This window comes from Monodelphis domestica, chromosome 4 (genome assembly GCF_027887165.1).
Source record: "Monodelphis domestica isolate mMonDom1 chromosome 4, mMonDom1.pri, whole genome shotgun sequence".
Classification (NCBI taxonomy): Eukaryota; Metazoa; Chordata; class Mammalia; order Didelphimorphia; family Didelphidae; genus Monodelphis; species Monodelphis domestica.
In genome coordinates this window covers 287,001,444-287,023,270 of record NC_077230.1, presented here as the reverse complement: position 1 = coordinate 287,023,270, position 21,827 = coordinate 287,001,444, and the positions used below count along the sequence as shown (strand labels likewise).

The window sequence follows — 21,827 nt, the reverse complement described above, 5'->3', positions numbered from 1 at the left end:
CCCTGGTAGCTGTGGTGGGGTACAAATGGGAGTGTTCTGAATAAGGCAGACTGTGTGTTTTTAAATGTCCTTTTAAAGTGAAATTACCAGAACCTGGCCATTTACTATTTCAGCTCTGATACTGCTTTTGGCTGCTTTGAAGTTAAGCTTTCTCTCTTTTGTAAAATTGAGTCAATAGAAAGCTAAATCTCACAGTTTACTGAATATGTTTTAAAGTGCTAATCCAGGTCAGATTTACTATATCTCAACTGTTGGTATAAAATACAAGTTTATCAAAAATAACATAGTGGAACAAAAGGTTAAGAAAATAGTGGGGGGGGGGGGGGGGATAAGGCAGGGTGTCCAATAGCACCAGATCTCAACCATACTACAAAGCAGGGATTATTGAAACTGTTTTGTACTGGTTAAAAAATAGAAAAACTTATCAGTGGGGCAGGTTAGTTCCCTGAGACCTAGAAGCAAAAAAACATAGCAGGATAGTGTTAGATGAAGCCAAAGACTAGAAATACTGGAGTAAGGACTCAGAATTGAGAAAACCAGAAAACAATATGACAGAAATGAAGTTTAGATCAGTACCTCCCACCATATACAAAGATAAGCTTAAGTGGATACATGACCTAGATATAAATAGTCAGATTATGAAACATAGAGGATCAAGGGAGGGATTACCTGTCCGATCTATAAATAAAGGAAGAGTTCATGACCAAACAAGGTTTACAGAAAGTAAAATAGTAAAAAAAAAAGTAAAAACAAACAAACACATAAGAACAAAAGCCATTCCCCTAGAGATAAATGATAAAAGTATGTGAACAGGTATTTTTCAAAGGAAGAAATTCAAGCTATCAAAGGCTATATAAAAAGAGCTTCAAAATATTATCTGAAAATTGCTAACTAATACAATTCTGAATGTCTACATGCCATAAACATTTGTTAAGAATTGCACTTTCTTGGTCATTCCTCTGCTTGGAGAATGACAAAGGCCAATATCCAAGTCAGTGGTAAGAGCCAATCTAAGTATTCTAAGAACTCTTCCTAAGTGATGAACATATGACTAAATAGTCATATATTCACATTGGATTATATGATCAGTCAAAAGAGAGACCTAGGCTCAAACTCTGGTTCTGCCACTTACTCTCAATGTCATCTTGACCATATAACTTAATTTCTTTGGATTTCACTTTCTTTAAGATGATGGAGTTGGATAGAATGGCTTCTGAGGTACTTTCTAACTTTATGTCTATGATTTTACAATCCTAAATACAAATGTCATATGTGTTGCTTAGTGATATTTTGTAAATGAACTTAAACATTTTCCTTTTAGCCAGAATAAATCTTGTTACTGATGTTACAAGAAGTAGTTGACAAGCTTGTTTACTTTAAGAAAAAAAAATCAAAGAATGTTCTCTGGATCTATTCCAGGAAGTGATGCAAGATTATCGAGATGAAATCAAGGATTTTTTTGCAGTGGATAAACAACTGGCTTCAGAACTTGAGTATGACATGAAGAAATATGAAGAGCAACTGGCAAGGGAGCAAGAGCTAGCCGAACAAAGGAATACAGAAAGAATGACCGAGATCTCAGGCACCCTAGCAATAGCACAGGTAACAGAAGGGACTCTGGATGAGGCCGATCCTGAGCAGTCAATTGAAGAGTCTGCCTAATGAGTGATATTTCCTAAATCATGAATCGGAAGTTTGTTGAACTAACATTTCTTGGATTTTTTCTTACTACCATTTGTTTGTCTCATTACTGATGTGTTTCCACACTCAATAAGCAGGTATGGTATCTAGACTTCTGAGAATGACTCTCCCTCAACAACTCAGTAAGGAGCTCCTGGAGTCTTGGTGGATCAGAGGGAGAAGAGGAGGTGGGGAATTAGCATGAAAACACCTCTGTTATTTTGATAGCTATGTGGAGGATGGATTTGAGAGGGGAAAGACTGAATGCCAGAGAGCTATCAGTTAAGTGGCTGGTATGACAACAGGCAAAAGACCATAAAAGCTTGATCTATGTTCACTTCTTTGTGACTGGAGAGAAAGGAATTATTTCAAGACTGTTATAGAGGTCAGATTGACAGGAGCAGCTGAGGAAGAGAGAAGTGTTGAGAATTGAGAACCTAGGTGATTGGAAGGATGGTAGGCTCTCAAGGAAGATAAGGAAGCTTAGGATGAGAGGCACAGCGAGTTCCATCTGGGTGTGCTAAGGTTAGGGTGCCTGCACAACTTCTAAGTAGAGATGTCTATCAGAGGACTGGAACTCATAGGAAAGATTATTGCAGGATATATAGATCCGAGGGTCATCATTATGTAGAAGATAATTGAATTCATGAGAACTTATGATTTAGAGAGTATAGAGAAGAAAAACGAGAGCTCTGGGATGAAGCCTTGCTGGGACTCCCAGAGGCAAAGGAATCGGGAGTGGTCAAATGAGTTAGAAGAGGAGGATGATTGAATAAAGGCCAGTAACCAACCAATGAAGAGCTCATTAGAGAGTTCATATGGCATAAGATAGAGATGGTTGAACTTAAGAATCAGGTATACCTAAATTCCAATCCTGCTTCTGACATTTATGAGCTTTGTGACCGTAGATGAATTATTTAGCTTCTCTTAATCCCAAGTTTTATCTGTAAAATGTGAATGATAATAAAAACAAATACTGCTTGCAAAGCATCTTGCCAACTCTTTAAGTTCTATATAAATATCAGGTATTATTGGTAACCTTGGAGAGAGCAGTTTCAGTTGCACAATCTGGTTGGAAACCAGGTGACAAGGGCTTGGGAAGTTGGAAGAAATAAGTGGATGGATTTTTCTGAGTTTGGCTGTGAAAGAGAGAGAACAAACAAGAGAAAAGATAACTTAGGATGGGGTAGTAGGGTTAAGTGAAAGTTTCAGGACAGAGGAGGTGTGGGCATGTTTGAAGACAGCTCCTGGAGAAGATGGGCAGTGATATGATCAAGGCATGAGTAGAAGATTTAGCCTTGACAAAGAGACGGGTCACCTCCTGTCAGAGTTTGGAGTAAAGGATAAGAGAATGATAGCTGACAGAGGTGTTTCAAAATAAAGAAGAGAAGAAGGGTCTCTCAACAGCCCCTCTGTTCTCAGGAAAGCTGGAGGTAAGGTGTTCTGAGAGGGAAGAAGACACTGGTGCCACAGAAGAAGGGATGGTTTGGAACAGCCATGGTGGGAAATACAATAGAAAAACAATCAGGGAAGAATAAAGGGATTGCAGGGGAGCAGCAATAAAGAGCCAATTGAGACTGGGTAACACACATTTGTGTTTTTCAAAGGTAGGGAGGTATTGTACATAGGTAGCTGAACTGGAGAAAGGAAATGTCTTCTATTTTGTTCTCTGACTAGACAAGCGACTTAATCTCCCAGAGATGATTCAGGCAGGTTTCTAAAACTATAAATTAAAGAACAGTTGTGGTTGTTAAGGGTTCCCCCTATTGATAAAAACGTATGTCTAGATTAAAAAAAAAATTAGAATTGTATAATCTATCTTACACAACTTTGTGACTTCTTCTAGAGGCCTTTAGCACTGCATAATTAGGGATGAAGAAGAAAGATAGTTGGGAATGTCCAAGGTTTGTTAAAGTTTAGGTATTTTGATTTATTTGCAATTTTCCTGCAAACAGTAACTTTCTTATCTGCCTATAGCACAAGATCATTTTGAATGCTCTTATATTTATTGATTACCCATTTTCAAAACCTTATTTGTTATAAGAAATGTCTTTGGTAACTATAAACTAATATAAAGAGAAGTAATAATCATTAAGCATTTAGGTACTTGGACTCTCCTTTTTTAGCTCTTACACAGAAATATTTACTTCAAGAAAGTATAATTACAAATATATAAACTTACTCCCTACACATGGGAGATATAATCCTCTATAGCGTCTCAGTCTCTGGGGAGAGGAAAAGGATTAGGTTCATAGCTTGGCTCACTTCTCATAGAGTACAGTCTCCCTTCCAAATCAAAAATCCCCCTGAGGCTCTGGTCCCAACCATGTAGCTTTCTTGGGGATTCCATGCCAGACTAGTTAGCTGTACTTTCCTACCTGCAGTCATGACTCCAAGGTTGCCATTGTTTGAACTCTTTGGTCCTACTGGGGTCACCTCCAGATAAACCAAAATACATTAAATTGAGAAGGATAAATAACATGGAATAGAAACAAAACACTCCCAGGTCTGTTTCTCAGAGCCATGATATAATAGGGGGAGAGCAAGAGAAGTAAAATCCTCCCCTTCTCACTGGTTCAGTTTGTGTCAACCTCTGGACAAAGCAGGTAAGAGTTGCTGAAAAAATAGTGGCAGAAAGAAAGTGAAAGATTCAGTTTCCTCAGTTTTAAGGACACAGGCAGCCAATCAAAGGAGGCTACTGCCACCCATGTGGTAGGGGACACAGTATTATTCTCCATTATGGTCAAAAGTCCTCTCAAGGGCATCAGATCAAGAGAACTAGTATATATGTTTCCTCTGTTCAAAATTTCCCTTCCCATCAAATTGACTGGGGTATATATATTTTTCTTAACACAGTACTCATCTGAAGTTCAGAACATATTTCTAGAGTTTCTGAGGAGGCATAAGCAGTGTCTGTTCCCTTGCTTCCCAGAGCCATACAATAAAGTCTCCACAGCCAACATTATTATACGATGATATCCAATTCCACATGTAATGATGAAAACCAAAATTCTCTCCAGTTACAAAGTTTTATAGGTTCATAAAATAAGGAACACTTATTTCACAAAGTTCTCCAAATAAGCCAACAAAATAAGATGCCTTTTGTGAAGTTTTCCAAATGTCTCTGCTTGTTTAGCCTTATTAACCTTATGGCTTTTTTCAACCCAGGAACTGAGTCCTTTCTCCCAACCTTCCTAATATCGTAATTATTTTTTAAGTATTTGATGCTTAAATTTTTTGAGTTCTAAATTCTCTCCCTACCTCTAGCTTCTCTTCTACCCATTGAGAAGGCAAGTAATATCATACTCATACATGTAAAGTCAAGCAAAACCTATTTCTATTTTAGCCATGTTGCAAAAGAAAAAAAAAGGCAATAAAAATAAAGTGAAAAATAATATGCTTCAATCTTCAGTAAGAGTTTATCAGTTCTATCTTTGAAAGTGATAGCATTTTTCATCATGAATCCTTTAGAATTGTCATGGATCATTGTATCAGCCAGAGTTGCTAAATCTTTTGCATTTTATCCTGGCTATAATACTGCAGTTAATTATGTTTAGTGTTCTGGTTCTGCTTACTTCCCCTTGCATCAGTTCGTGTAAGGTTTTCCATGTTTCTCTGAAAGCATCATGCTCATCATTTCTTACAACACAATAGTATTCTGTCATAGTGACATACTAGTTTGTGTTCAGTCATCCCTACTTGATGGGCATCCTCTTAATTTCCAATTCTTCACCCCTACAAAAAGAGCTGCTCTAAATACTTTTGTACATGTAGGTTCTTTTCCTATTTTCTTTGATCTCTTAAGTATATAAACCTAGGAGTGGTACTGTTGGGTCATAGGCTATGCTCAGTTTTAGAGCCCTTTGGGCATAATTCCATATTTTCTCCAGAATCGTTGGACTATTTCACACCTCTGCTAAACAGGGGATTAGTGTACATATTTTTCCACACCCTCTTCTGCATTTGTCATTTTCATTTTCTGTCTTTATACCAATATGATAGGTATGAGGTTATGTGAGATAAAAAACGATGACAAGTGTCTCACTCAAAAATGAGTACCATCCCCCACACACTCAAATAAACAAAACCTGGAATCAGAAGGTAGAAGTAAAAAGAGGCAGTTTATTCCCTTCATAAAAGAGAGCACTTCAATGATGGGCTAAGCAGGGCCAACTTACTAGGTAGCAACAGGCCCTATACACAAGTTCCCAACATAAGGCTCCTCCCCCCTTCCCTGTTAGGCCTTGGACTACAATCCAAAACACCTGTGTTTCCAAGTCAGTTCAGGTGAGGTAAGGGGAGCAATTGAGTTGTTTATTTCACTTTCTGTCTTTCATCAGTCTCCCTCCCAAGCTTGTCCCTGAGCCCTCAATCAATATGATAGCACACTGTGTTCTGTCTCACACAAGGTGATACCTCAGAGTTGTATTAATTTGCATTTCTCTAGTCCAGTGATGGTGAACTTTTAGAGATAGAGTACCAGGCCCCGCCCCCACCCCCCAGGCTGAGTGCCATGCCCCTCCCTACCACCACTGAGTGCAGGGCATGCCCTGCCACCACCCCTGCCCCACACAGGTAAAGGAGAAAGTGCTCCCACTAGGCTGTTGACTAGAGGGGTGGGTAAAGTGAGGAATGACCTCAGCAAATGTAGAGAGGGGGAGGGGAGTGACCCAAGCACTCAGCTCCCCTCAAGCTCTGCTGCCTGTGAGCCACCCACTGGAGCCATTGGCTGCTGGGCAGAGGGATGGGGATGTGAAAAAAAATGACCCCAGGCATAGTGGAGAGGGGGAGGGGAGCATCTCTGCCTGAGTCCCCCTGCCTTTCTGGTAACGAACTGGTGGCAGTGGGGGTATGGGGGGACAGCTGAGAGTCTACAGAGAGCCATGGATTCACCATCACTGCTCTAGTAAATAGTGATTTAGAGCATTTTTTCATGATTATTGATAGCTTTGATTTCTTCTGAAAACTGCCTGTTCATATCCTTTGACTATCAATTGAGATATGACTTATTTTTATATACTTGGCTCACTTTCCTATTTATTTGAGAAATGAGGCCTTTATCAAAGAAATTTGTTATAAAATCCCAGCCCCCCCCCCATTTCTTGTTTTCCTTCTAGTTTTGGCTGTATTAGTTTTGTTTGTGCGAAACTTTAAAAATTTAACATAATCAAAATTATCCATTTACCTTTTGTAATTACTTATATCTCATATTTGGCCATAAACACTTTTCTTATCCATAGATCTAGCAAGGTCCTCAAATTTGCCTATGATATCATCCTTTATGTCTAAATCATGTACCTATTTTGGCTCTTATCTTAGTATATGGTAATAAAAAAATATATATATATATGTATGTATCTTTATCTTTATCTTTATCTTTGTCTATGCCTAGTTTCTGCCAGATAGCTCTCCAGTTTTTCCAACAGTTTTTGTCAACAAGTGAGTCTTTTCCCAATACCTGGGATCCTTGGGTTTATTACAAACTAGAATATTAGGGTCATTTGTGTACCAAATCTTTTCCACTGATCAACCATGCTTATTTATCATTCAGTACCAGATTGTTTTGCTAATTATTATTTCATAGAATAGTTTGAAATCTGATACTACTAGACTTTTTTCCTTCATTTTTTTTCAGTGATTCCCTTAATAATCTTGACTTTTCGTTCTTCCAGATAAATTTTGTTGTATTTTGTTTGCAGTTATTTTAAATTTTTTTATTTAATTAATTAGTTTAGAATATGTTTCCATGGTTACATGATTCATGTTCTTTCCCTCCCCTCCTCTCTCTCCCCCCTTCCTGGAGCCGACAAGCAATTCCACTCATTTATCATTTATCAAAACCTGTTTCCATATTATCGATATTTGCAATAGAGTGATCATTTAAAGTCAACATTCCCAATCATATCCCCATCGAACCATGTGATCAATCATATGTTTTTCTTCTTGCAGTTATTTTAAATGGATTTTTTTCTTCCTATTTCTTCCTGCTGGGTTTTGTTGGTTAAAGAAATGCTAATGATTTATATGTATTTATTTTTATCATGCAACTTTGTTAAAGTCATTAATTGTTTCAGTTAATTTTTAGTTGATTTTCAAAGTATGCTAACATCATCTGGATAGAATAATAGTTTTATTTCTTCATTGCCTCTGCTTATTTCTTAAATTGCTTTTGGTACAATATTGAATAGTAATGGTGATAATGAATGTCCTTTCTTTACCTTTGATTCTGGTTTCTCCTCCCTCCCTCCCTCCGTCCCTCCCTCCCTCCGTCCCTCCCTCCCTCCCTCCGTCCCTCCCTCCTTCCTTCCTTCCTTCCTTCCTTCCTTCCTTCCTTCCTTCCTTCCTTCCTTCCTTCCTTCCTTCCTTCCTTCCTTCCTTCCTTCCTTTTTTAAATAAAATCCCTTACCTTCCATCTTAGAATCAATACTATGTATTGGTTCCAAGGCAAAAGATTGGTAAGGACTAGGCAATGGGGGTTAAGTGACTTGCCCAGGGTCACACAGCTAGGAAGTGGTGGCCTGGCTCTCAATCCACTGAGCCACCCAGCTGCCCCCCCTGATTCTGGTTTCTAATCTGTTCTGCTTTCTACTTCTATTTTATGGGTGAGTTCACCCTATTCACATTCACAATTAGGGTTATTGTGTATTTCACTTCATCTTATTTTCTTCTGTTTATCCTTCTATTTTTTACCCAGTCTCTCTTCCTTGTTTTTAATCACTGTCTGTCTTAATCTATTCTCCCTCTTATCAGCTTCCCCCTACCTTTTTCTTAGCTCCCCTCTTCTACCTTGTTGGGGAAGATAAATTTCTTCAGGCACTTGAGTATGTATATATGTTCTTCCCTTGTTGAACCAGTTCAGATAAGAACTTCAACCTTGGTTCAAGCATTGCCTATGTACCTCCTCTCCCATTTTCCCCTCTGCTGTAAAAACTTTTCCATATACCTCTTTTATGGGAGATGATTTTCCCCATTCTTCCTTTTCCTTCTCCCTTCTCCCATTTTATCCCTCCTTCTCTTCTCTCTTTTTTTAATTGAAATCATATCAACATAACAACTAACATCCATATTCTCTTTACTTTCTTGACTGCCCTGATAATGATAAAGTTTTTAGGAGTTAAATGTGTCATCTTCCGTAAACAGATTAATCTTATTGAGTCCCTTATGACTTCTTTTTTATATTTACCTTTTTAATACTTCTCTTGAATCTTATGTTTAAATGTCAATTTTTCTGTTCAGCTCTGGTCTTTTCATCAGGATTACTGAAAGTTCTCTATTTTATTAAATATCCATCCACCTCTCCCTCCCCGCCAAGGATTATACTCAGTTTTGTTTGGTAGGTTATTCATGGTTTCTAGCTCCTTTGCCTTCTGAAATATACCAGCCTCTCCCTCCACTCTTTTGTAGTGGTAGGAGCTAAAAGTTGTGTAATCCTGGGTTTCATGATATCCCAGTGGCTTCTTTCTGGATGATTGAAGTATTTCTCTTTGATTTGGGAGCTCTAGAATTTGGCTATAATATTCTTAGAAGTTTTCATTTGGGGATTTCTTTCCAGGAGTAATTGTTGGATTTTTTCAAATACTTTTGCCCTTTGGTTCTAAGATATAAGAGTTGTTTTCCTTTATACTTTCTTGGAATATGTCTGGGCTTTTTTTTTTTTTTAAGCATGGCTTTCAGATAATCCAATAATTCTCAGATTATCTCTGCTGAATCTATTTTGCAGGTTAATTGTTTTTCCAATGAGGTATTTCACATCCCCTCCCCCCCCCATTCTTTTCACTTTGTTTTATTATTTCTTGATGTCTCAGAGTCATTAGTTTCTACTTGACTGATTCTACTTTTTAAGGAATTATTTTCCTCAGTGAAATTTTGAACCTTTTTTTTTTCTAGTTGGCCAGTTCTATTTTAAAGGAGTTTCTTCCGTGAAATTCTGTACTTCTTTTTAGTTGGTAAATTCTGCCTGTTAAGTTGTTATTTACTCCAGTATTTGTTTTTGTGCCTCTTTTACCAATCTGTTAATGCTCTTTCCCTAATTTTCTTGCATTGCTCTCATTTCTTTTCCCAGTTTTCCTTCTGCCACTCAGATTTTTTTAAAAAATGGTTTTTTTTCCATCGATTGGGGAATGGCTGAATAAATTATGGTATCTGATGGTGATGGAATACTATTGTGCTGAAAGAAATAATGAACTGGAGGAATTCCATGTGAACTGGAAAGACCTCCAGGAATTGATGCAGAGCGAAAGGAGCAGAACAGGAGAACATTGTACAAAGACTGATACATTATGGCACAATCGAATGTAATAGACTTTTCTACTAGCAGCATTGCAAATGACCCAGGACAATCCAGAGAAACTTATGAGAAAGAACGCTATCCACATCCAGAGAAAGAACTGTGGGAGCAGAAACACAGAAGAAAAACATATGATTGGTCATGTAGCTCAATACTGATATGATTAGGGCTTTTATATTAAAAGATCACTCTACTGCAAATATGAATAACATGGAAATAGACTTTTGAACAATGATACATGTCTAACCCAGTGGAATTGCTTGTCAACTCTGGGAGGGGGGAGGGTAGGGGTGGGGGATCATGAACCATGTAACCATGGGAAAATATTCTAAATAAAGAAAAAAGAAAGGAAAAAAAGTGTTGTTGTTTTTTAAAATTCTCATTGGGCTTATATTCAATCTGCATTTTCTTTGAGGTTTTGCTTGAAGATATTTTTCACATCGTTGTCTTCTGAGTTTATGTCTTGTTTCTTTGTCTCATTAGTGGTTTTTTATGCTTAGGTTATTTTTTGTTGTTTGCTCATTTTTCTGTGACTTTAAATTTTATGTTAAAGTTGGGCTCTGTTCATCTAGGGTGGGGGAAGGTCACTGTCCTAAGTTTCAGGCTTTTTTCCTCCCTGCTGTTTTAGCAGCTAGTTCTAGGGGTCTGTAAGTTTTTCATGCTTCCAAGGAGGAGTGATCTGGGGAGAGGTATAGTCACTGTTCTTTTTGTCTATGCTCTGGCTCTTACCCAGGTAGAGACCATGTTCCCTTGCAACCACAAGTGCTAATGCTCCTCTCTGCCCTCGAAATGAGACCTGAAACTGGGTCATGGGCAATGTAGATGCCAAATAACATTGTTCCCGCACCCAGTGCCAGCACAGGGTTTCCTATAATTTTCTGACCATTTATCCAATCCCCCCATCTCTGTGCAGTCAGAGCTTCTAAAACTGCTGCTGATGCCTTTGAAGTCCCAGAGCTGGCTTTGCAACTGAACTGCCCTCCTGGCAAGTCCTCACCTAAGTGCTACAAATTTTTCCTTCTTCTAAACTGTCTTAAACTGGAAAAAAATATCTCAACTTGACTTTTTGTTGGCCTTATCACTCTAGAATTTGATTTGATGTATTATTTTAAAGTTGTTTGGAGGTGAATATTGGGAGGTTTTCATTGGATTGTTCCCTCTACTCTGCCTTATTCCCATGAACTGAGTTTAAAGAAAGCCAGGATTCTAAGAGTTGGAGATTAGGAGGGACAGCATTCTTGGGATGGGGGACAATTAGTGCAAAAGTCCAGAGATGGAAGTTCAATGTGAGGAACAAACAAGTAGGCTGGTATGGCTAGAACATGGAGTGCATGGAAAAGTAGGAATGGGTCAGACTATAAAGAGCTTTAAGTGCTAAACAGGTTAGGTATGATGGTAGAGGTGTTAAGGAACTACTAGAGCTTAAGCAGCATTGTCAGATCTTCACTTTAGAACAAGTCATCTTGGCAGCTTAAGGATGGATTGGAATAAGGAGAGATATGGCATAGTGAGGCCATCATTAGAAATTTTATTATTTCAGGCAAGAGGAAGATCTGTACTAGGGTCATGGCCATGAGTGGAGAGAAAAAATCTACTGTGGAGAAAGAAATGAAAGCTCTGGCAATTCATTGTCTATATTGAGTGAGAGATGTTGAGGATGAAACATAAAATAAACTCTCTTTCTCCTTCTAGCAGTCCCCTCTGAGTGTAGGGGCAGCCACACCTCGTAGTGTTCATGATAGACCTGGTACAAGTCATGCTACGTCTTCTGGATTACCAAATGCCCCTGCACCTACCTCTGAAATTGTATCACCGAAGTTGTTGGCATTCAAAACCAGGTACAGAGCTGACTTGGCTGAGAGCTAAGACAAAGGGGACACCTTCTTCCATCAGGTTATTCCTTGGGATCTTGAGAATCCTCTTGCATTTTCATACTTGGAGGGGCTGGCTAATCTTTACTGGCAGTGCATGTATATGAGTGATAGTTTTGATAGTGATCAAGGTCTCTTATTTCATCCTCTCTGCAGTGACTTGTAAAAAAAAAAAAAGTCAGTGATCATGGTTTGTTCTCTCACACAGGCGTATGTCTCTGAGTACCATTGCAATTCTAAATTCTGTCCGAAAAGCGGCAGAGTCCAATAAAAGTCAAAGGAGTCGGAGCTTAGGAGGACCTTCTATCCCTTCCTATTCAGGAAGTACAGGAAACAACAAGCAAGGCACACCATCCTGGGACAAAAGTGAGTCAAGCAATTTTTCATAAAAAGTATGAACAGCAGAAATGGCTAAGTTATCAGTCTTGGAAATGAAAATTGAGGATCAGATTAAATAAAAACCCAGTCATCAATATCAATTATATTTTCTAAGGATCTTTAAAATTGTATATATTTTGTTTTTATATCACCTAGATTTGCTCACTTTATCCTCTTTCCCTTTTCTCTCGGAGAACCATCCTTTATGACAAGGAAATGCAAAAGAGGAAAAAAGATAGCTCAGCAAAACTAACTAATCAGCCAAATCCAACATGATATTTAGTGTTCCACATCCATAATTCCTCACTTCTACAAAAAAAAAAGGAGGGAGGGATATGTTCATAGATCTTTAGGGTCAAGCTTGGTCATATATTTCCATACTTTTTAGTTTCAATTATTTTGTTGTTCTTTCCTTTTGCATTATTGTAATCATTCTATTATATTGTTTTCCTGGGTCTGCATAATTTTCTTTGCATGATGTTCATACAAGTCTTCCAGACTTCTTGATATCTATCAGTCATTATTTTTACATTCCTTTGCATTCCTATACCAGGAGTTGTTCAGCCATTCCCCCATATCAGGCATTTACTTTATTTATAGTTCTTGGTTTCTACAAGTGCTGCTACAAATATTTTTGCGGGGTGAGACTTTTATTTTTCATTAATTTTTCTCTTTCATTGATCTTTTTTCCAGGGTCTTTTTGTAGCCTGGGTCAGCACTCTGCCAAAGCCACTGTCTGTGCAACTGACCGTGCCATCAGCACTCCTGATAGTAAGTTAACACTCTCTAACATTCATAATCAGTGGGTCTTTTGTAGTAGCAGTCAGTCAATGGTCAATAAACATTTATTAAGAACCTATTATATGCCAGGCCCTATGCTAAGCCTGGAGGGTTCGGAGAAATCCTGTCCTTGGTCAGATGCTCTTTGCACTACACCATGTGCCTCCTTTTGTATCTCAGATTAGGGGAATCGGGATGGTGGAGAAGAGCAAGAGTCTCTTTTTACCTTTATGAACTTTTTGGAATCATAATTTTGAGTTTAAATCACACTCCAGTTTGGAGATATTGTAGCTGAAAATAACTCAAAGTTGGTTGTGGGCCAAAGGCAGCCTTGGAGAATAATTGATATTTATATATCATCATGTTAAGGATCACAAAGTGTTTTACATGTTGCCACATTTCATCTTCAGAAATATCCTATGAGCTCTATACTTATTTTATAGATGAAGAAGCTGAGGCTCAGAGTATAGTCATTGGCTTTCCTATTCTTACACAACTGGTAAATGGTAGAGGTGGAATTTGACCCCAGGTCAATCTTGAATCAGAATTCAGCTTTTCCACTCTCCTTGCAGTGAGTCAGGAGATCACCACCTTCTGATGCCAAAGGGGAAATCAACCTTGCCCTATTTTGTAGGAGGGGTTTTTTTTCATACTTCTGCAGTACAGCTGAATCAATAGACCACAATTCCTTCTGAGATCAGTCTGTCTGCTTGGTACATGGATCAATCAAGCCCTGTAATCCTGTCTGCATATTCTAAGGGACTTGTATTGGCTGCTGAATCAGGAGCAGACTGATAGCACTTTTATCTGACTTAAGACTGCAGCGTAGGGTACAGCCAAGAACTGTTCTGCCAGGATAGGAAAATCTAACCTGTGATAGCAGATTTTTGTAAGACTGAATTAGAAACTTAATGAAGTGGTATGAATAACATGAAGTATTTCCAATGTGAAAGTGTTTTTCTCTGAGTTATCATTGGAGAAACTGATTATTTTGTTCACCGCTGTAGAAGCAAAGGAACTCAATTGCATTGATCAGAAGCCTGTATTATATACCCTTGTTGTTCAGTATTGGTCTGGGCTCTTATTCCAGGCTTATTAAATGCAAAGGTGGCCGTCAGGCTTCTTAGCAATCTTTGGAACTTTTTGTCGGCATTCTCTCTTTTAGTACATAAATTCCCATTGAAGGACTAATTTCTTATATGGAGCAAATCATTTTTCAATACTTGTCTATTACAGTCATCAGCATTGGGGATAGATTTAGTAACCACTGTGGCTGCAAATTGATGGGATCCGCATGCAGATGATCACAATTGAAGTGTCTTTTCCAACCTGGCTTCTGTGCTGTGCCATTTATTTATTCCCACCCATAGGAGCTTCTGGGACACTCCACTCCCCACCCTCACAGCCCTTCAGTAAGGACTCCTGTGCTCGGTGAAGCTCTCTTCCCGTTTCTCAGGTCTCGCGACTTTTTAAAAATTGCCTGTCATTGGGAAAGGCTCTTCAGGCTGCAGTGTGGGAGCATCATATGCTCAATTCAGGCCAAGACCCAGAGTCCCCCACCTTGGTATGGTTATATCTCACATTCAAAACTCCACCCAGGTTGGCCAAAGTGAGTTTCCGTGCAGAGAGCAGTACCCACCACAGACACCCGGGATTTTTTTGTTCCTGGCTCTGATCTCCCACAGGTCTGGTCATAACTGTCAAAATATTATGATAGATTATGTCTATGTGGCAGTTTATCTGGAAGGATGACACCAGGATTCCTTGCTCTGTCTATAGTAATGAAATCAATTAAAATAAAAACTTCTTGATAATTGAGTATGTTCATACCTAAGGCAATTAGAGGCACAGTGGATAAACTGCTGGGCCTGGAGTTAGGAAGACCTGAGCTCAGCCTCAGACACTTACCAACTGGGAGACCTTGGGCAAGTCACTGAACCTCTGTTTGTCTCAGTTTCTTTAGCTATAGTAGTAACCTCAGGTTGTTGTGAGGATCAAATGCTATTTCTGTAAACTTAGCTCAGGCCTGACACATAATAAATGCTATCTATTATTATTAGAGCCAGGGTCTACTTGTAGGCTTCATCTTCTTTTTTTTTTTTTAACCCATACCTTCTGTTTTGGAATCAATACTGGATATTGATTCCAAGGCAGAAGAGTGGTAAGGGCTAGGCAGTGGGGGCCAAGTGACTTGCCCAGAATCACACAGCTGGGAAGTTTCTGGGGCCAGATTTGGACCCAGGACCTCCCTTCTCTGAGCCTGGCTCTCAATCCACTGAGATACCCAGTTGCTCCCTAGGCTTCATCATTGAAAAAGGTCAGCACATCCCCTACACCCAGATATCAACTCCAGCTTCTCTAGTTGTAGTCATAAAGATCTTGCCACTAAAAGCAATGAGTAATTTTGAGTACCCATATGTCGAACAGGTGTGATATTCTATATGCAGAAAACACGCCATTTTTCTATCATCTGTGCGTTTCTGGCTTAGGGGCACAGAGTGCTTCTATTTCAGCAGTGAGGTACCATATGCCGAGGAAATGGGGAGATTGCATCTCCTTTTAGTATGATAATCCCCAGGAGTCCCAGATCTCCGTTCCTGGTTGGTTTCCTAGCAGCATGTGTTCTTTAGCAGTAAAGGCTGGCATGTTGCATTAGAACTGCTTTAATTCGTTTGTATGGAGCTGTCTTCACACTGAAAATAGCACTCTCAGGTGTCACCAAATCAGATTATTTTTCCCCCCTTTTCTCATCTCAAAGGCAACATTCCTGTCGGTACAATTTCTAGGCACCCTGGGAAGGGAGGCTGATAGGTCTCTAAGGACTTTTCTCTTTTTGAGGAGACCCATTAGGTGAATCACTCTTACAAATGTAAATCCCTCCAGTGACCCTGTGATATTACTGGGCGGATGGATGGATGGATGGCAGAGAAAGGCACAGCTCTAGTTTCAGATCCTTGCTGGGCCAGTTCTAAGTATTCTAATGCTTCTGTGGTACTCAATATGAACAAAGCTAAAAAGCTGTGAGGGCTTTTAAGCAGCTTCCTCTTGCCATAATGCCTTGTTTCAAACATCAAGTATACTGGAGATCACAAAATAAAGTCTTGTGGAAGTTGAAAGTTACCTTGAAAAAGCATAGGCTCTAAACAAGAACATAATGTGTGTGCGCAGTATATGTAGAGAATTTCTCATCTCATCCTTACCCTCTTTTCTCAGGACTGAACTGCTTTCATGCCAGCCATGAAAAATAAAAATTGCCAGCATTACCAGTTGACATAGCTTGAGTACTTTCATGAATCTACAGTAGAGTAGAAAAATAGATTTTTAAAAGCATAAATTAGGCATAGTCATCTGTCACCTCATGAGAAAAGTCTGGGGAGGAGGAGGATGTTCATGACAACACTTCACAAAAGATTTTGGAGAAATCATCGTTGTATAGTTTTGCTTAATCTATCATATTTGTTGGCCAGAGCCATGGCTAGCATTTACTAGATGACTTAAGGTAGTTGTGGGCTTATTCTTAAAGCCAACCATGCTTAAAATTCTAAGAATATTAGACATGTTTGCCACATGTTCTCTCTTAGAAGCATTATCTCTTTGCTTTGGCTCTGACATCTATTGATCTGGGCCCTTTTTTTCTCCTCCTTTTCTAGACACTATTAATGATGTTACCTTTGGAGCAGGAGTTAGTTACATAGAACCATCTTCGGCCAAAGGCAAGTTCTCTGTATGATTCTTCCTTAATCACTACCTTTTTATGTAGAATGTTAAGGGATACTGAACTTAATCTGGTTCTGTTTCAGAGAAATCTGGATTCCAGGGTGAAGGAAGTGATATTTTGTGTTTGTCATTGCCTGATAAGTAAGTTTTAATACTGAGATAAATCATTTTGGGGGTGGAAAGGCTGCATTAGATTTTCTCATTTCATTTTTAATTCCAGGATGACATAGCATTTTTATTTTCTTCTAGAGCTCCACAACCTCGACAATGGAATGTCAAGTCTCCAGCCAGGAGTAAAGACAATTTGGATATCAGCAAGAAGCGGTCCCTTCGAAAGACCCCTTTGAAAATGGCCAACTGAAATAGCCTAACCCAGGGTGTAACCCTGGAAGGCAAGAACACTTAACCTACATTTTTTTTTAATGATGTGCAGAAGCAAATCATGTGGAAAACAAAATGTCTTCCCTCCCACACAGAGGGCATCTGATTATGGACAAGTATAAATTTAGCAGATCTTCCTCTAGATCCCCTTCTAGTCTTCCACATTTAAAGTCTGGTTTACCATATTTAGGTCTGTTCACTCAGATTTTTTAGCAGGGATGTCATCAGATATACAATATGTTAAAAGCTGCAGAATGGGAAAAGATGGCAGATTTATTGCTTTTACCAGGATTGAAGTTTAATATTATGCCTTTATTCCATTTGAACGTGTTAAAGACACCTTTGTAAGTTGGATGCCAGTTGGGGAATACCACAACTGAACATAATTCATAGTTTATCCAAGTGTAAATCAAGCCTTTATTCGTGGGTGCTGCTTTCCCTGGTAGTATGTTCTTGTCCAGTATTTATATGAAATTAAGTATTTTTTCTATCATATCTACACCTTTAAAGAAGTGTATGATTTTTAAAAATATAAAATAAAGTGAAAAAACAGCCTTTCATTGTTTAAATAGAAAATTCCTCTTTCTAGAAAGAACCACTTTTACTTTCAGCCATTTTAATTTTAAGTAAAGGTTTAATGAGACTGTATATCTTTCCTATGCTAGAAAAACATTATCATTCATGTCGTCTTAAAGTTTCAGTTCCTTTTTTTCACCTGTTCCACAACAAAGTGCTTGGTTTGGCTTATGATGATGACTATTCCAACAAGTGATGTTCTCATTATATAAATCCTTGGATTCCTTGTTTCTATCTACAAGAACAACTGCTTTGAGACTCCAATATTGAGGCTGGTTTGTTTTGTAGCCAAAACAGAGCCTCAGCCACTCAGATGCTAGTCTGAATCACAGGGCTGAGTTTCATCATCTGATGGCATTAGCATTACTTGAACAGAATTCATGATTGTTCACACTACCTGCTTGACAAAGGGCTGATTTTAGTGACCATAAAGGAGAAATGACAAAAATGACAACAAACTCAGTGGGTTCCAAGGTTTAATCCCAATGTTACAGCAGCGAAATGTACAGGGTTAGGTCTATGGGTTTGTGTGTGCACGTGTTTTTAATATACATAGAAAGTTGGGTTTGAGGAATGAAATGTCATCCTGTGTTGCTCCTCTACCCCATATTACTAAGTTATATTAACTGACAAGCCAAAAATGAATGTTAAGTAATAGAGGATGCCTTACAGCGTTGCTCTTTGGTGAACTACTTAAGTGTTTCTACAGTATAGGCAGACAGTGTAGGAATTGTAACGTCCCTTTATAAATTATTTTTCTCTCACCCTGGCTTTCCTTCTTACTGTTCCCCACGAAATTCGCTAAGTGAAAAAGAAGGAAAGTGTTTCTCTTACAGAATATTTAAATAAAGAGGCTGGGTTATGATTTTTTTTTTCTTAGAAAAAGTTTATAAGTGATGTTTTACAGAAGTATCAAATTATATATGTATTAGTACAAATCTAGAACATTTATGTACAGTGATATCCATACCAAAGACTAGAAAAACTGCCTTGGATAGGATTCTTGAATCCTTTTAGCCTCATTTCACATCTTAAAAATATGTGAATTTTCTCTTCCAATTAAAAAAGAATATTGTAATTTTCCTTTTTTTACTCTTTGCAGCAAAAGTCTGCTTAGACTTCACATTTTTCTCCTTCTTTACTGACCATGGTTTAACACAGGGTTGGGTTAGGGTGGGAAGGCTTCAATGTAGAAAATTAGAGACCACAGCTGCCCCTATCACTATGGCAACCCAAGAAAAAAAGGTCAAGGCATTATTCCCCATCTAATCTAGAGAAAGGGGAGATTGGATTTGCACTGTCCTTGAGGGCAGTCCTAGTTCTAAACATTTAAAATACAGATGCAATAAATAGTAGGTAAAACTGTAAAGCCAGAGCTATACAGCTGCCCACTGAAAACTAACATTTGGTAGAAAATCCCAAGGCAGAGTATTTTTACATAAACTATGAAAAAAAAGTTGTAAATTCCAACATTTATAAGTATCCAACCAAAATATTATCAAAGCATAAAAGTTAAGACAATTCAACTGAAATTTAATCACAAGATGGCTACATTCCGCTACATGAAAATATCCTCACTGAATAAGGGGCTTTTTTTTGAGAAGCTCCTTGCATCAAACTTCCCACCACAAGTCTGACAGTCATGTCTTTGAGGCTGAGAACACCTACTCTTGAAGAACAAGGGCTTTGGAATGTTCTTTCTAAAGCACCTAAAAGTGAGCGGAGCCTCAGGGAGATCAAAGTTTAGAATTAGAAAAACGCTTTTGATTCAAGTATCTAACTTTCCTCACTGTTAGGTTTTCTGCACTGGTTACACAATCTAATACTCTTCAAAAGACTGGGGTAGCTGCCACCACATCATGGCTTACTGAGAAGTGAGACAGACAGCCTGCAGGGTCTGGCTGTTTTATAACAGAGTAATCATGGAATTTGTTTCCCTTTAAAAAAAAAGTTTTGGTAGGTGATATTTCATTTCTAAAATCACCCTTGATCTTGGGTGTGGTCATGTGAAACACAAATGATTAAAACTAATTTTAAAAAGCCCCTACACTTTGCTAATGGACCTTCCAGGGTTGACAGGTTAGACGAGTCCCAAAGGCTGAGACTGTCAGATCAAGGATGGGGAACCCAACAGACTTACATGGAAAACACACCCAACTGCTTTTGAAGTGTCCATTTTTAATCCTTCCTAGTCCAAGTTCAGCTGCTGGCAGACATATAAAAGTAACTTAGTACCAAAGCTATTCAGGATGCAAATCCACACTGGCCTTTAAATCCCTAAGCAGGCACTTTGAATAACACTCAGAAACCAACAGCCAATCCCAATTCTGAAGTTACTGTAGCCATGCGACTTACTCCTCTGAGTAAGTGTATTAGGGCTTCTGGGTGATCTTTAAATACATCTGCCTACTGGTCATCTGAGGGGGAAAAAGGCAGTTCAAATACTTTTCATGGGCATAATGTATCTGTTTTTCAGGGTTACAACAATTACAAAAGAATCTTTGCTCCCAAATGGAATTCTAGAAATAATGATACCCAAGCAGTGGTCACAAGCCTTAAGATGGGAAATGCTACAGTCTGGAAGGAAGAAGGGTCTTTCTTCTGTAAGCCAGTGAGACTGTACATGTGCTCTTAAATGCTGGCATTCTCAGAGTTAACACCATTGTGGTCTGAAGCGCCTAACTTGTGTTTGATTTTTTTAAAAAAAAGTTATTTACTATATTTAGCATGACAATATTTACAGTTTAAATTAAAAAATTCATTCTTTGAAGTAATCAAAATACATCTTTTGCAAAAATTTAGAATGCAGAATCCTACAAAATAAACAAGACCCATAGAAAAGCAAACTATTTCAGTACCATTTCAAACCTGGCCCAGGATGGGTGTTTTGCTTTGAATTCAAAATGCAAAGCCTGTTGTCTTTAGATGAGAGGTAAGACCTGCAACAAACCTTATTTAGGTTATTTTTATAGAATACTGAACCAAAAGAGTTTTCCTAGACTGATACTCTGCATTGATTTTTTAAAGATTTAAAAAATGAATTGCATAATGCTGCCTTTAAAGCCAGTCAATTTAAAAACAGGTTAGTTGCATAAAAGGCCTCAGCTTTGTAGATTCCCCATAATTTTGTTCCAAGACCACACCTGCATGTTGAGTCAAATTTGAATTCATGCACCTGAGGTCCTTTGCAGCTGCCTTCCCTTCTCCCCACTACTGTTTACTTGAGTCAGAGATAGGTAGCTCATTAGTGCCACGGGCTCACAATGTCTACCCTTGAACAAGCCTCTACCCCCTGAGTTGCAGGCATGGGAAAAAACTCAGTTTGGGAGATGCTTGTATGGTATTCTATTACCCTGGAAGGCAGAGAGCTAGGGCTATTCCTACTTGGTGATCGGCCCAACAAACAAAATCAGTCTATCTTCTCCATGTTACCATCCCCTGTCAGGGACAATTCATTGTCAACTTTGGCAAAGGGAAAAACAAGATTTGTATGAGGATCTAGCTCTTTCCAAGTGCACTTCACTCATATTGTTGCTCTCAGTTGGAACTTCTGATGGAGGTATTTGCATGTGTTTTCAGATGGCCACATTTCAAATCACAAATGATGACTTATGCCTGAAGTCCCCCTGCAAAATCAATACAGGAAGTTAGAATACAGTCAAATGCAACTATCCTGAAACCTCTGAGAACAAATGATACTGGGAGGATGGGGCAAGAGATGGAAGGGGGAAAGAGACCAAATCTAACTGCAAAGAGAACATTTTCCTTGGAGATTGTGCCCAATATGCAGACCTTCAAAGAATTGAGAGCTGGCTGGCAAACTGAATGCCATGAGGAAGTAAGGGCAATTCCAAAGTGGGCTTGGTTTTAGGTAGGAGGAGGGCAAGGGAGCTCAGGCTCAGGGTTCTAGGTTTTTAAGCTAAGGTTCTTCCCACAAAATCAATGGGGTTTTCAAGTAGAGAACAGTTTCTTTACTGAAGAAGTGTTTAGGCATGCCTAGAATCTCTAGGTGACAAGATTTTGGGCCCAATCACCTTTCCCAGCTGCTTTTTCTGGTTTCTCACCTCATCATCTGTCCGGATGTAGTTAACCCCATCAGGTTTCCCTGGATTCTTATAGCTGTGAAAGAGTGATAAAGAGGGTGGCTAAATAACTAG

The 21,827-nt window shown here is 38.7% G+C and overlaps 2 protein-coding genes across 12 annotated transcripts in view; one reads left to right on the top strand and one right to left on the bottom strand.

Annotated features, from left to right (window-relative positions):
- Positions 1–17,649, top strand: part of NCAPD3 (non-SMC condensin II complex subunit D3) — a 114,141-nt gene extending 96,492 nt beyond the window's left edge. For 3 of the 5 annotated variants that reach the window (XM_016421837.2, XM_007495167.3, XM_007495165.3), the window contains exons 29-35: positions 1,420–1,602; positions 11,660–11,805; positions 12,047–12,204; positions 12,910–12,987; positions 16,647–16,709; positions 16,797–16,854; positions 16,963–17,649. In XM_016421837.2, coding sequence (XP_016277323.2) covers positions 1,420–1,602; positions 11,660–11,805; positions 12,047–12,204; positions 12,910–12,987; positions 16,647–16,709; positions 16,797–16,854; positions 16,963–17,074 — 798 coding nt within the window. In that variant the 3' untranslated portion in view covers positions 17,075–17,649. Of the gene's footprint in view, positions 1–1,419; positions 1,603–9,742; positions 11,636–11,659; positions 11,806–12,046; positions 12,205–12,909; positions 12,988–16,646; positions 16,710–16,796; positions 16,855–16,962 lie in introns of those variants that run through there. The other 2 variants (XM_007495166.3, XM_056794651.1) reach the window with 2 other exon arrangements.
- Positions 17,650–18,129: 480 nt separating this feature from the next.
- The window catches only part of JAM3 (junctional adhesion molecule 3), a 99,640-nt gene continuing 95,942 nt past the window's right edge, over positions 18,130–21,827 (bottom strand). For all 7 annotated transcript variants that reach the window (XM_007495158.2, XM_007495157.3, XM_007495155.2 and 4 more), the window contains 2 exons: positions 21,735–21,789; positions 18,130–21,296 (listed from right to left, as the gene is read on the bottom strand). In XM_007495158.2, coding sequence (XP_007495220.1) covers positions 21,261–21,296; positions 21,735–21,789 — 91 coding nt within the window. In that variant the 3' untranslated portion in view covers positions 18,130–21,260. The remainder of the gene's footprint in view (positions 21,297–21,734; positions 21,790–21,827) is intronic.